This window comes from Tamandua tetradactyla, chromosome 8 (genome assembly GCF_023851605.1).
Source record: "Tamandua tetradactyla isolate mTamTet1 chromosome 8, mTamTet1.pri, whole genome shotgun sequence".
NCBI classification, from domain to species: Eukaryota; Metazoa; Chordata; class Mammalia; order Pilosa; family Myrmecophagidae; genus Tamandua; species Tamandua tetradactyla.
In genome coordinates, this window is record NC_135334.1 from 22,120,655 (window position 1) to 22,136,471 (window position 15,817).

Genomic DNA, 15,817 nt, shown 5'->3' on the forward strand with positions numbered 1-15,817 from the left:
TAAATTCTCGACTCATTTAAGACTCACAATGATTCTCTTTGATAGGTACCATTATTAGCCCTCATTTTACAGGTGAGGAAATCAAGGTACAGAAAGGAAAATTATTTTACCAAAAGGTCTCCTGGCTAAAATGTAGCAAAGCCAGAATTTCCACAAAGGCTGCCTGACTCTAGAGCCTGTACAGTGCTAGACAATAGACTGCTCAGTCTTACCCATATCAATTCCAACTCAAAGGGCCTTCTAACATAAAAAAAAAAAAAGTAAAAATCCTCTTTGGAATTATTATCTTATTGTGGCAGATCCCAGAGACCTGCAAAATGGACCTCGGGAGCTCAGCAAAGACCAATTGGTGCCAATTCTTTGGAAACATGACATTTGTGAAATTAAAGTGCAGAAGAAAAAGTATCCCTGCCAGCATGCGTCATGAGGCATGGCTTAGAGGCAGTATACCATAATGGTTAAAAGCAGAGAATTAACAGTCAGACTGACCTGTGTTTGATTTCTATTTCAAGCACTTACAAGAAGGGTGACTCCAGGCAAATTAAACTCTCTCAGCCTCAGTTTCCTAATTTGTATACTGGTAATAGTATCTACCTCATAATTTTGTTAAATTAGATAATATATTAATAAATTAGACTATATATTCTAAGTGTTTCTACATAGTAAGTGCTCAACAATATGCAGTCATCATTAGTAGCAATAACAGATTGCATAAACCAAAATATTTTTCAGTTCCAGTATTAACTAGAAGACTCTCAAAACAGGCGTCTCTCATTTTCCTTTTTAAAGCTGCTTTTCTGCTTTCCCATGGGAGGTTTTCTGAGTTAAATTTCCAATATCCTCTTCTTTGTTTCTCTTTCCCTGGATTCCCAAATTAATTATGAGTCTAATTTTGAAATACTTCTTTCTTACGTCTTCATTCACTCCTTCCTTTATTCATCGACCCAACAAGCTTTAAAACGCCTAATTTATGCAATGCTCTGGAGCTATGAATAGTTCAAAATTTAATCAGACACAGACCGTACCTTAAAGTTTACCTAAATTCTGATTAGACTGATCTAGGAGGAATTACACGCCCAGCGACCCTGTCTAGGAAAAAACACGCAGTGTTTTCCAAATTGGAAGGCTGGCTCCTCATCAGACCGCTACGCCACGCACCGCCGCTAGATGCCCCCGCAGACGCATTTTCTAAAACCATAGAGAAACAGGCGACTTAGCTGCCCAGAGAGACTTTATTCGAGCCCTTCTAGGTCCTCCTTCCTGCGCACAAAGAGCCTTCGCTGGAAGGAGCGTGACGCGCGGGTGAGTGAAGGAGTTCTCACGAGAGCGAAAGCAAGTCTCGGGGTGCGTTTTTTTTGCCTAGCGACTGACGACAGGCGGGTCACTGCAAGTGGAAGCTCTTAAGTGGCCAGGTCTAAGATTGGAGTGAGCCCCAGTCCAAGACTGGGGTTCTTTCCATATAGAGGAGACGGATTCGGAGGGGCTACAGGTAATTCCTACTCACTTTAGCAGAAAGGGAACTACCTTCCTCTCTCCCAGAGGAATTCAAGAGGACTGTCCTTTCCCCTAGTCCCCGCTACCTCTCCCTGTCTCCATGACAGCAGTTCCTCACTCTCCCATCAACACCTTGCGTCCTTTACTACCCATTAAACTTAAGTGTGATCCAGCCTGCAAAACGGGTGGAGGATGGGGGTGATGCTTTTGGGATTATTGGATGGGACTGAGAGACTGGAGTTTACCCTCTCTTCACCTAGATATGACTCCAGAGATAGGTTTCTTTCTAAAATCTCTACAGCCTCCCTTGAGAAACCCCAGTAATCTTGGAGGAATTGACCGAACGGTTGCCTTTTGCATATATCTTGTAACTTTGGGTAACTGCTGCAGAAGTTGACTGTGTTTTTCCTGCTCAATTCCGTTTCTTCAGGCAGCCCACTGGCAGTTCCTAAATAAGGGTTGTGACAGTTTAACTTAATTGCTTGGGGCCATGAAGTCTTAAGGAAAGTTTGGCTGAGGGTGAAAGTTTTTAAACTGGGCCTTGGGTAAGGAAGAGGAACCAGTAATTTGGAATTGCACCTCCTGGCAGAGTGCTTAATGCCCCATGATATGAGCATGTAATCACATCTGCTTTTACTCAGACCGAGATCGTTGAAAACCAGACGTATGATGAGCGTCTAGAGATTAACGATTCTGAAGAGGTTGCAAGTAATTATACTACAACCCCACGATATCCAGGTAAGAGAAGAACAGAGAGGAAAGAGAAATGGTTCTCAGAACAAAGGATGAATTTCTTGTTTTCAAGAAGTTCCTATTTTATGATAGTGAATGGCTTTCAGAGTTGTTACACTGCTTGCCTTTGTTTCTTGTTTCTAACTAGCTAATGAGGGAGAAAAAACACAGCCTCTTAGATTGCAGTGTCCTCCTCCAACCAGACCGATGTTCCTTCTCAGTGTTTACATCTTGACACTGTTTTGCTCATCATTTTTGAAGGGTCCCCTTTTTTAACTTATCAAAATCAGGTTTTGGGTGGGCAACGGTGGCTCAGTGGCAGAGTTCTTGCCTGCCATGCTGGAGACCTGGGTTCGATTCCTAGAGCCTGCCCATGACAAACAAAAAAACAAGTAAAATGAGGTTTTGGTCAGCTTTGAAGAGGCCTCATAACCTGCCTATAACCTGCAATTCCAATAAAAATCTTATTGGAATTCTTTAGAGAACTTGAAACCATTTACTTATCCAACAAATGTTTTTTTGAACACCTATTATGTGCCCACATCATGCCAGGCACTGGATATACAGTATTAGACAAAAGAGATGTGATCCCTGCCATCCTGATGCCTGTAATCATCGGTGACCTCTGGTAAATAAATCAACAAACAATTACAAATGTGATAGTTGTATTAGTGGAGGCAAATAATTTGCTGTTAGGGAGAAAAATGGTAAGGAGGGGACCTACTTTTGATAGGGTGGTCAGGGAAGACCTAAGGAGGTGAAAAATTGAGACTGAAAGATGAATAGGACCCTGACATTGAGGAAAAGTAGGCCAAGGAGAGGGAACAGCATGTGAAATGTGAAAAGGCCCTGAGGTCATAAAGAGCTTGGGTTGGTTTGAGGACCTGAAAGAGGACTGTTATGTGGTAGGGAGAGGTATGTGGTCAGATCCGGAGGTAGCAGGAGGCATAACAGAGCTTTGAAGACTGATTCTCTTGCATGTGGAATGGATTGAGAGGTGCAAAAGTGAAAGTGGGAAACCAGTTGGAAGGACTGTTACAGTGGCTCAGTTGAGATGATAGTGGTTTGAACTGTAGTGAAGAAGTTAAGAATAGAGAAAAGAGGCAAATACAAGATGTGTCTTTTTTTTTATACATGTATATATTTATTGAGAAATCTTCACACATACAGTCCAACCACATTGTACAATCAGTGGCTCACAGTATCATTACATAGTTGTGTTATTTATAACTGTGATCATTTTTAGAACATTTTGCATCACTCCAGAAAAAGAAATAAGAAAACTCATACATCCCAAACCCTTTACCCCTCCTTCTCATTGACCACATGTATTTCAGTTTACCCAATTTTTTACCTTTAACCCCTCCATTATTTAGTTATTTTTTATCCTTATTTTTTTACTCATCTGTCCATATCCCAGATAAAAGGAGCATCAGACACAAGGTTTTCACAGTCACGTGCTCACATTGTGAAAGCTATATCGTTATACAGTTGTCTTCAAGAATCAAGGCTACTGGAACACGGTTCAACAGTTTCAAGTACTTCTCTTCAGCCACTCCAATATACCATAAATTGAAAGGGGATATCTATTTAATGCATAAGATGAACCTTCAGGATAACCTCTCGATTCTGTTTAAAATCTCTCAGACATTGAAACTTTATTTAGTTTCATTTCTCTCTTCCTCGTTTTGGTCAAGAAGCCTTTCTCAATCCCAAGATGCTTTTCCTGGCTCACCCTGGGAATCGTGTCCTATTTTACCAGGAAGATTTCCACCCCTGAAAGTCATATCCCATGCGAGGGAGAGAGCAGTAAAGTTCACCTCTCAAGTTGGCTTAGAGAGAGAGGCCACATCTGAGCAACAAAAGAGGTTCTCTGGGGGTGACTCTTACGAATAATTATAAGTAGCTTTTCCTTTGCAGGAATAAGTTTTGTAGGGGTGAACCCCAAGATCAAGGACTCTGCCTATTGAATTGGTTGTCCCCGCTGCTTGTGAGAATATCAGGAATTCTGCAGATGGGGAAGTTTAATATTTCCTCTTTTCTCCCCAGTCCTCCAAGGTGAATTTGCAAATATTATTTTATTCTCTGCCCAATTAGTCTGAGATATATCAGGACATCACACTAACCTATACAAATCAACAAGATTTCATGCCCTATTTAAGGTTCCATGTACTTACGGTGTTCAACTAAATTGATCATACGAGTTAAATTAAATAATGCACTATCCGAAATATAAATTTTGCACCAAATAAACATCTCTCCCTTTGATCTTGCATAGAAGTTGAAAGTTTAAAATATGGACCATATCATCCTTTACCCTGTATTCTTATTTACCTTAGTCCTATCTGTATAGCTTCATTCATATCTCTAGTCAAAGTCTGATCACTTTTTCAACTTTTTAAACAGTTGCTATATGGGATAATACTGACTTTCATAGCTTCAGTATGCTAACTCAGAGTCTCAGGTGTTACATAAATACCCCAAGTTTCAGGAAATGACCAGTTTATACACAAATAGCTCAGTATCTCAGAATTTAGAAATAACGATTATAACTTCTGAATATATGTGATTGCAGTAAGAGCTTACAATCTGGGACACTTTACAGTAGGTCCCAACCTGATAACCATGCCCTCAACTTCAGTTCTCTGAGTTTGTGTATTTTAATCTGTAGGAGTGAGGCATGGTAATATTTGTCTTTTTGTTTTTGCCATTTCATTCAACATACTGTCCTAAAGGTTCATTCACCTAGTTGCATGCCTCACAAGCAAGATGTATTCTTGTATTAGACTCACTATGACTTGTTGATAGATTGCATTAGGCTGTTGAGTTAGGAATCAAGGATGACACCCAGGTTTTTAATTTGAGGGTTTGATGATGTTCTTGCCAGCTTGTGGCTGTTATAGCTAGTTTTCAGTTTTGGCTGATTTAATAGGCGAAAAAAAATGTGTTGAATTTCATTTACTTGATTTAGAAACCATTTAACATGTTCTTATGCCATTAATACCTTCCATCTGATTTTACTTTTAATTGTTAAAAATATTTTTTTTTCTCTTACATAAAAATTTGAGACTGACATTTGACCCTGATTCAGAATCAAATTTGTGACTATTATTTGCCACATACTGGGTCAGTTCCTTTCATATGTTTTCTTATTTGATTTTTACAAATTCTGGATGGGAAATGTTATTGGCACCCCATTTTAGAGATGGGAATACTGAGACTCAGAGATTATTGTTTTGTCCAGGTGATTGCCCTTCAAACCCAGTCATCTAACTATAAGTCCAGCACTCTTTTCGCTTGTTAATTACTAACCTTGTTTTATCAGTGTGTAATCTAAGGTCAGAGATTATGTCATTTGTCTAATGGCAGATAATCGATTAGGGTAATGTCTAACCCAAAGGTTTATACACAGTAAATGCTTAGTAAATATATCTTGAATTGGGATGGTTTGACAGAGCCATGGCTAGAATCCAGTCTCTTGTCCTTTAGCTAGATGTTCTTATAAACCCTTTTCCATAAAATGATGAGAGCATAAAATATCACAAACTAAAAATATTTGTCTTTAAAAATAATTTTAGCAATGACCTAAAGGGGAAACTTTTCTTCTAAGGACTTCCTCGCTCTGCCCTTCTTCCTAACAAGACTATGGCTGATAACAGCAGCGATGAGTATGAAGAGGAAAATAACAAGGTGCGGTATAACTCACAGCTTCTTGTGGAATTTCTGCTTTGAGTTTTTAGTTGTTGGTTTGAAATGTTACCAGTTAAGCAGTAAACATTTCTTGAACATTCACAGGGAGTGAGTATCTTTGAGCTTCTGGAGGAAAATCAGGGGCAAAGAGCCTTAAGATTTTGACTCTTCTTCAGGAACAAAACCTACTATTATATAGCTAACTTTTTGATGAGGAATAACACATAATGTAGACCAGTATTTCACAAAATTTGTTGATCATAAGAATCAATTGGGGTTCTTACTAAAACAAACAAAAAATACTGTCTCCACTCAGAACTGCTGAGTCAGAATCTGAAAGGTAGAAGCCTGGGAATTTTTAACAAGGACTCCAGCTAATTTTTACGATAAAGCAATTTTGGGATTTACTTGTCTGGGCATATTTTCATTGTCAGTGCTTTTGACAGTACCAGTATTTTTTTTATTTTAACTTTTTTTATTAAAAAAAATTAACAAACAAAACATTTAGAAATTATTCCATTCTACATATATAATCAGTAATTCTTAATATCATCACATAGTTTCATATTCATCATTTCTTAGCAGTACCAGTATTTTGTGGAAGAGATTTTAATTTTGAGGTCTTAAGATCCAGAAGGCCCTTTTTCTGTTATTCTGTGAACATAGAATCACCCTGTTTCCAAAAGAAGTTGAAGAGGTGCCTGTTGCAGCCCTGGCCAGTTAGGACCTTAGAGTTGCACGTGTGTTTTGCTTAACAAGGTTGTTCGGCCTTAAAACATGATCCAATGGTTGTATTTTAATTGTCTTTCAAGAACCAGAGCTTTGGAAATTCAGGTGAAAAAGAGTATTTGAAGTATTGTAGAAATCTGTTATGATATAAACAAATTTCTTAGAAAGTATAAAAGGTAAGGTTTTAAGGAGTCCCCACTCTGTGACCGGTGTGCTGTTTTATTTTACTTTAAAATAGACATTAGAGGGAAGAAAATGAAACTATTTAAAAACTTTGACTTCAGCATTTCTTGTGTTTGGAATTTTTATTTATAGTATTATGAAGCAACAGATTAAGTTTATGTATATATTTTTTACATCTTACACAAATGGCAATTTTTCAGGCATTTATGATATGTAGAGAGAGTCTTCTGCCCTTATATCAGGGATTTTGCAAAGCACAGCTTTCGTGTAACAGACAAAAGTGAACAATTTTCCTAAATTGACCTCCTAATTGTGTATAGCTGTCCCAGGTTATTTTCTTTAGTCCCATCATGCTGTGACCACTATTTAAGTTCATTCCATATTTTGAGATAGGGTACACCTCCATTTAGTATGTACCCAGAATCAGCTGAAAGAATCTATTTTTGAATAATTTTTAAATTGTCAATATTCTATAAAACTCCTTTTGCCAAAATGAGTGTCTTTTTGACCAGGATGATTTTAGCAAATTTTGAATTGCGAAAGAAGTTTCTCATTGATTGTATACAGATAAGGCACAGTCACTGAACAGATGCTGCAACTGTGTGTCATTATCTATAATACATCTTACAGATTAGACTATATATTTTTCTTTTTATAATAAATCTGTTATTTTTAGAATAAAATGTGATCAGAAGCAGTTTTGATGTCCTATAGTATGTTATGGTTCTCCATGCTAATAGCTGCTTTACCATAAAATAAACAGATTAAATAATGGTTAAAAATTAAAACCAAACATCTGTTAATCTCACTGTATACCATAAATGGCATATGGAAACCAAGCTTTTGAAACCAGGGCATCCTTCAGGTTCTAAGGTAGGATATGCTCCAGGCTCCAGACCACAGAGACAAAGACATGGCCCCATCCCAAGCTCCTGCAAGTCCCAAGCAGATACCTTCTCATAGATTTGAGAGGATAGGATGGTATATAGAGAACTAGAAGCTCAGAAAGGTAGGTTGTAATGCCAACTGTAAAAGAATCTCTTATCTTTAGATAAAATGCATAGTCATTTCATTTAACTTATGAAGGAAGAGGAGAAATATGGATAGGTTGGATATCCTTTGGAGAGAAAATCACTGAATAATGGAATACCCATAGTCTCGAACAGCTAGTCAGAATTCAGGCACAGGGTTTGATTGTGAACTTTGTTTTGCTGGTTACAAGTAGCTTACTCTGGGTGGGTGGTCTTACTAGATTCCCCACTTCAATTTTTAGTGAATATTAAGAACCTCTTAGGTTTGTCTTCCTTGCTTCATCTTCCCCTATTACCTCCCCCAATACTTATCTAAAGTTGCCATCCTTTACTTCAAAAGTCTCTAAATTTTAGGGTTGATGCTGACTGTATAAAGTTGATGGTGGTGCCTCAAGATCTCTAAGTGATAGGTTCAATAGATATAAATCAGATATAATTTCTATGCAAACCTCGAAGAGAGAAGTGGGATTTGATTACAGAAAGTGGGAAGCAGGCTGTTGATGGGCAGGAACAGAAGAAGACTCTCAAGTCCCTTCTGGAGAGTGTCATCTTCTCTTTCTGTTGAGTTGGGTTGGATATTCATTGGAGTGATAAGAAACAGGCAAATTCTCTTTGTGTGTGCCTTGCTGTGCCTATTCTGTCCCATCTCAGGAGAAGAAGAAAACGTCACAGTTGACACCTCAACGGGGCTTTAGTGAAAATGATGATGATGATGATGATGACTCATCTGAAACGGATTCTGATGAAGATGATGATGAAGAGCATGGAGCTCCTCTGGAAGGGTGAGGAAAGACTCCTAGCTGACGACACCCAGGGAAAAGGGGAAAACACCTCCTTTAAAACACTGGGCTGGGAAAGCACCTGTTAAAACCACAATTCCAGCATCTCTTGTGATATCTATATAGAACTTTTAGATGTTTTAGCAACCCAGCACAATGAGTTTTCATTTCTTTATGGCTTCACTGCCTCTTTGAGTCCTGTGATGTCACGTGTATTTCTGAAACATTTGTGGACTTAGGAGTTGAATGAATTTTTGCTGAGTAAATCTAAAAGATGGTCTCTGCCTTCAAAGAGCTCACATTCTGGGAAAGAGAAAGTAAATTTATATATATATATATATATATACAAAGCATCTCCGTTTAGCAAAGAAAAATAGATATATGTGTCCAAGCATTTCTATTTTAGACTCAGATTCTTTTTGGACCAATAAATAGGAGATCCTTTGGGAACCATGTCAAAGCAGAATGTCCCTGGATGATGCTTAAGTAAAAAATCATCTTACCCTGTTCCAGCCCTCGTGCTAGATTCTTCATGACTCACTCTTACAGGTTTTAATCATAATGGACACTAAGACACATCTATTTAAAATACAGTTACTGGTTAAATATTATGATATAGCCAATCAGAATTCTGTTCAGCCTTTAAAAAGTGTGCGGTAGCTCTTATGCACTGTTAAAGAACAATCTCCAACAGTTATTGTTAAATTAAAATATATATGTATGTGTATATAGAAAGATAGAGAGTTTATGGTGTGCTGCCATTTGTATAAAACGTATATTGAGGGCGGGCCACCATGGCTCAGTGGCAGAGTTCTTGCCTGCCATGCCGGAAACCTGGGTCCAATTCCTGGTGCCTGCCCATGCAAAAAAAAAGGTATATTGAATAGAATATCTCTGGAAGGGTACGCTGGAAACTAATATTAGTGGTTACCTTTGGGGAGGGGAATGTGCCGCCAAGGCTTTTTACTGTATATTCTGTACCTTTAATTTTGAATCATATGCAAGAATCACTTATTAAATAAAGTAATTTAATAAAAATAAGTTACCTTTGGATTATATAACTGAGAATAAATTAGGTAAATGTTTACTCTCAGACTGACTTCCCATGGTTGTCAATTTGCTTCATGGTTATATCATACTTTTATAAGTTATATTCTAGGGAAATATAAATTTTAAGACATTAAAATATTTAATTTTTTGGCTAAGCAACTCCTTCCAAAATAAACTTATTAATTAATAACCCTTAATAAGTTTGCTAATATTTAGCACATTTTACTTAGTTATAATTAATGTTACGTATTCTATTTTTTCACTGTGTACATGTTCATATATCAATATCATTTACAAGTAATTTTTTAAAAATTTCCGATTGTATTGTATACATGTAATTTTAAATAACTATGTAGTTATCAGTTTGACATACCTAATCATCCCCCCATTGGGTATTTTATTTATTTCCAGTTTTTCAGTATTATGAGTGAAATTGTTAAAAACACCTTTGTAAAAAGTACTTTTTTCCTGGGGGCAAACTCTTTTCATGTCAGAAATTAGTATCTCCTATTCTACTTTCTCTCTTCATTTCTTATTCACAAAAGGGACAATAACTTATGCTATATTCTAAAGTCAAAGAAAGATACTGTTTTGCATTTTCTGCAGCTTTGTACTTCTTCATTGTCAGAGATAACTGGAAATTAATTGTTATCAGTTTTAAAGGTGCCTTGCAAATAGGAAAAGCAGACCTGAGAGGAAGCAGAAGCCAGGTTCAGAGCCATGTACCTTGTGGTCCAGGTAGCATGTGGTCTGAACAGGTACTCAGCCACAACCACTCTTTCCTGGCAACCTTGAATGGTATTTTCCTTTCCCCAGGGCTTATGATCCTGCAGACTATGAGCATTTGCCAGTTTCTGCTGAGATTAAGGAACTCTTCCAGTATATCAGTAGGTGAGTGAGTAGGCCCTCCTACCACATCTGTCCCCCTGCCCCCCATTTTCACCTTGTCCCAAACCGTTCTTACCTTCTTGTCTGAAACAGGGTCATCTTAGATTTTTAGCCTGAATAATATAAAGTAACTTGCCCTGACTGTTTGTTTCTACATTCCCTTGGCAATATCTCCTAGGTACACACCTCAGTTGATTGACCTGGACCACAAACTGAAACCTTTCATTCCCGATTTTATCCCGGCTGTTGGGGATATTGATGCATTCTTAAAGGTACAGTCAGTACATCCTAAAAAATGACTTCTTAGGTGTTTCTTCTGACCCCTATATTTACTCTGACAATTACACTAACTTCTTTGACTGGAACTGGCTACCTCGATATATATTTTTATTTCATTTGCATTCTTAACCTTGCTCACTGCCCCAAATTATAACTTCATAATTCATGTTAGGTTATATTTTATTATCTCATTATATATTAAAAATTTGTCATGTGATTACCTCTTTATTATTCATGACTTCAGCCTTATATTTAAGTTTCTATAGATTATATATATTTTTCTAGACAGTATTTAACATAAGCATGCTTTTAAAAAAATTTTTTTTGTGGTAATGTGCATGCAACACAAAATTTCCTATTTTAACCATTTTTAATGTACAATTCAGTGGAATTCAGTGGAATTGTACATAATGTTGTGAAACCAACAACATCCTTCATTCCCAAAACTTTTTTGTCACCCCAAACAAAAAAGCTGTACTCATGAAGGATAATTCCCCATTTTTCCCTCCTCTGGCCCTTGGTAACCTCTAATCTAATTTCTGTCTCTATGAATTTGCTTATTCTAGATATTTCATGTGAGTGGAATCATATAATCTGTCATTTTGTGTCTGGCTTATTCCACTCAACATAAAGTCTTCAATGCTTATCCATGTTTTTGTATATATCAGCCCTTTTTCTTTTTATGGCTGAATAATACTTCATTGTACTGATAAACCACATTTTATCTATTCATCTTTTTTTTATTTTTTTTAACTTTTTTTATTAATTAAAAAAATTAACAAATAAAACATTAAGAGATCATTCCATTCTACATATACAATCGGTAATTCTTAATATCATCACATAGTTGCATAGTCATCATTTCTTAGAACATTTGCATCAATTTAGAAAAAGAAATAAAAAGACAACAGAAAAAGAAATAAAACGATAACAGAGAAAAACAAGATTATACATACCATACCCCTTACCCCTTGCTTTCATTTACCACTAGCATTTCAAACTAAATTTATTTTAACATTTGTTCCCCCTATTATTTATTTTTATTCCATATGTTCTACTCTTCTGCTGATATAGTAGCTAAAAGGAGCATCAGACACAAGGTTTTCACATTCGCAGAGTCTCATTGTGAAAGCTATATCATTGTTCAATCATCATCAAGAAACATGGCTACTGGAACACAGCTCTACATTTTCAGGCAGTTCCCTCCAGCCTCTCCACTACATCTTGAACAACAAGGTGATATCTACTTAATGCATAAGAATAACCTCCAGGATAACCTCTCAACCCTGTTTGGAATGTCTCAGCCATTGACACTTAAGTCTCATTTCACTCTTCCCCCTTTGGTCGAGAAGGTTCTCTCAATCCCCTGATGTTAATTCTCAGCTCATTCTAGAGTTTTTCTCAGTCCCTTGAAGCTGAGTCTCAGCTCATTCCAGGATCCCCGTCCCACGTTGCCAGGAAGGTCCACACCCCTGGGAGTCATGTCCCATGCAGAGGGGGGAGGGTGGTGAGACTGCTCGTTGTGTTGGCTGGAGAGAGAGGCCACATCTGAGCAACAAAAGAGGCTCTCCTGGGGGTGACTCTTAGGCCTAAATTTTAAGTAGACTTGACCTATCCTTTGTGGGGTTAAGTTTCATATGAACAAACCCCAAGACTGGGGGCTCAGCCTATAACTTTGGTTGTCCACACTGTTTGTGAGAATATCAAGAATTCAACTTGGGGAAGTTGAATTTCTCCCCACTCTCACCATTTCCCGAAGGGGGCTTGCAAATACTTTTCCAGTCACTGATCAAATCACTCTGGGATTCATCGGGGCATCACTCTGGACAAATCAACAAAATCTCATGTGCTACCTGAGATTCCAAGTACTTATGACATTCAATCAAACTATCTACATGAGTTATATTAGGAAATGCTCTAGTCAAAATATAAATTTTGTAACAAATAAACATTTTTTGCTTTAGTCTCACACATAAGGTGACATTTTAAAGTATTAATTATCATCTATTTTCAACACCCTGCAATAATGACATTCCTTTGTTCTTCCTCAGGCAAAAACATTTCTTAAATTTGTACATTGTACATTTCACTATTATTATACACTCTAGGCATTCCTAGATTATACCATCTTGATCTTTACCATCTATCTTTCTTTCTGATTTTATTTATGTCCCCAGTCCTCCTCCCTCTATCATTCTCACATGCAGGTTCATTAAGTGTTTTAACATAATTACATTACTGTTAGGTAGTATTGTGCTGTCCATATCTGAGATTTTATATTCAGTCCTGTTGCACAATCTGTATCCCTTCAGCTCCAATCACCCAATATCTCACCCTATTTCTATCTCCTGATGGTCTCTGTTACCAAGGAAATATTCTAAGTTTATTCACTAACGTCAGTTCATGTCAGTGAGACCATACAGTATTTGTCCTTTTGTTTCTGGCTAATCACACTCAGCATAATGTCCTTAAGGTCCATTCATGTTGTTACATACTTCATAACTTTATTCTGTCTTACAGCTGCATAATATTCCATCTTATGTAAATGTCACAGTTTGTTTAGTCAACTGTCTGTTGATGGACATTTTGACTGTTTCCATCACTTGGTAATTGTTAATAATGCTGCTATAAACATGTAAATGTCCATTTGTGTCCTTGGCCTCGCGACCTGTGAGTAGAGACAGCATATACATGGGTCCTGTTTTTTAAACCATTCTGCCAGACTATGTCTTTTGATTGGAGAGTTTAATCCATTAACATTCAGTGTTATTACTGTATGGGTAGTACTTTCTTCTACTATTTTGCCTTCTGGATTTTATATGTCATATCTAATTTTCCTTCCTTTTACCTTTACTCATAGTCTTCCTTTCTACACTCTTCTCCACACCTCTCTCTTCTGTCTTCGTATCTGTCTCTAGTGTTCCCTTTAGTATTTCTTGGTCACAAATTCTCTCAGTGATTTTTTGTCTGAAAATGTTTTCATTTCTCCCTCATTTTTGAAGGACAATTTTGCTGGATATAGAATTCTTGGTTGACAGTTTTTCTCTTTTAATAATTTAAATATATTATCCCACTGTCTTCTCGCCTCCATGGTTTCTGCTGAGAGATCTGTGCATAGTCTTATTGGGCTTCCCTTGTATGTGATGGATTGCTTTTCTCTTGCTGCTTTCAAGATCCTCTCTTTCTCTTTGACCTTGGACATTCTGATTATTAAATGTCTTGGAGTATGTCTATTTGGATCTGTTCTCTTTGGGGTACGCTGCACTTCTTGGATCTGTAATTTTAAGTCTTTCATAAGAGTTGGGAAATTTTCAGTGATAATTTCCTCCATTAGTTTTTCTCCTCCTTTTCCATTCTCTTCTCCTTCTGGGACACCCACAACACGTATATTCATGCGCTTCATATTGTCTTTCAATTCCCTGAGTCCCTGCTCATATTTTTCCATATTTTTTCCTATAGTTTCTGTTTCTTGTTGGATTTCAGATGTTCTGTCCTCCGGTTCATTAATCCTATGTTCTGCCTCTCGAAATCTACCATTGTAGGTTTCCATTGTTTTTTTCATCTCTTCTACTGTGTCTTTCATTCCCATAAGTTCTGTGATTTGTTTTTTCAGACTTTCAGTTTCTTCTTTTTGTTCCTTCCTTGCCTTTTTTATATCCTCCCTCAATTCATTGATTTGGTTTTTGATGAGGTTTTCCATGTCTGTTCGTATATTCTGAATTAGTTGTTTCAGCTCCTGTATGTCATTTGAATTGTTGGTTTGTTCCTTTGACTGGGCCATATCTTCAATTTCCTCAGTGTGATTTGTTATTTTTTGCTGGTGTCTAGGCATTTAATTACCTTGATTAGTTTATTCTGGAGATTGCTTTCACTTCTTTTATCTAGGGTTTTCTTGATGGATGAATTTGTTGTCTATCTGTTCTTTGACATTCTGTTCAGCTTTATCTGAACCTTTAGCTTAACTTTTGTTTAACAGAGGAGAATTTTTCAGTTCTTGTTTTCTTGTTTCTTGCCCTGCTTGTGTGGTACCTTTCCCCCACACTCACTTAGGAGGGTCTGCTTAGATATTATAGACCCCAGCCAGATTTTCCCAGACCAAACTGGCCTCCTATCAGGAGGAAAGAGTCACCTGCGTCTGTTTTCCCTGAGCATGAGACCCAGCAGGTTGAAAGACTTTTCTGTGAAGTCTCTGGACTCTGTTTTTCTTACTCCTGCCCAGTATGTGGCACTTGTCTGACTGTAGGTCCCACCAGCATAAGATGATGCGGTACCTTTAACTTTGTCTGGGGGTTTGTTGGAGACAGAGGAGAGGTTGTAGGCTGGTTTTAATGGTTCAAATTACCAAGCCCTGGTGTCTGAATTCCTTGATGGAGGGATTCCACCTGGGTGGGCCTTCACCCCTCCCCTGGGGAAGGCACAGGCTCCAGATAAGCCCCCAAAAGAGCTCACTTCTGCCTATGTCTGGGGCAGTTGCAGCCTGAAAAGTCCTGCCGCTGTATCCAGAGGCAGTCAAGCCTTTGTAGATACACAGCCACAAAAACCTGTTTCCTTCTTTTTTTTCCCCCTTTTTCTGTCAGTCCTGCCCCCTTGGTGCTGGGGCAAAAATGAGCAACCTCCGCTTTGATCGGGTTCACCTAAGCTGGGGGCCTATTTTTAGTAGTCAGAATTTGTTAATTAGTTCCACAATTGGCGTTTGATTGTGCCCTGTCACTGCTGCTGGTAAAGTTCTTTCCTTTCCCCTCTGGGAAGCGGCCTGTGGGGGAGGGGCACTGGCCGCCGCAGCTTTGGGAACTCACGGTTTTGGGGGGTGCTTGCAGCCGGCCCGGCTGGTCCAGACTGGGGTACGCTGTGTGTCTGGTCACTGACGTGGCCCCAGGAGCTGTTCTGTACTGTTTCTGGTTATTTAGCAGTTGTTCTGGAGGACGAACTAAAACGCACACGTTGTTAAGCCGCCATTTTGAC

At 38.0% G+C, this 15,817-nt stretch overlaps 1 protein-coding gene across 7 annotated transcripts in view; it reads left to right on the forward strand.

Moving 5' to 3' along the window:
- The first annotated feature begins 1,263 nt into the window (after positions 1 to 1,263).
- IFT46 (intraflagellar transport 46) overlaps positions 1,264 to 15,817 on the forward strand; it is a 38,308-nt gene continuing 23,754 nt past the window's right edge. For 2 of the 7 annotated variants that reach the window (XM_077112749.1, XM_077112755.1), the window contains exons 1-6: positions 1,313 to 1,489; positions 2,136 to 2,232; positions 5,837 to 5,916; positions 8,511 to 8,641; positions 10,505 to 10,579; positions 10,755 to 10,848. In XM_077112749.1, coding sequence (XP_076968864.1) covers positions 5,872 to 5,916; positions 8,511 to 8,641; positions 10,505 to 10,579; positions 10,755 to 10,848 — 345 coding nt within the window. In that variant the 5' untranslated portion in view covers positions 1,313 to 1,489; positions 2,136 to 2,232; positions 5,837 to 5,871. The other 5 variants (XM_077112753.1, XM_077112751.1, XM_077112754.1 and 2 more) reach the window with 5 other exon arrangements.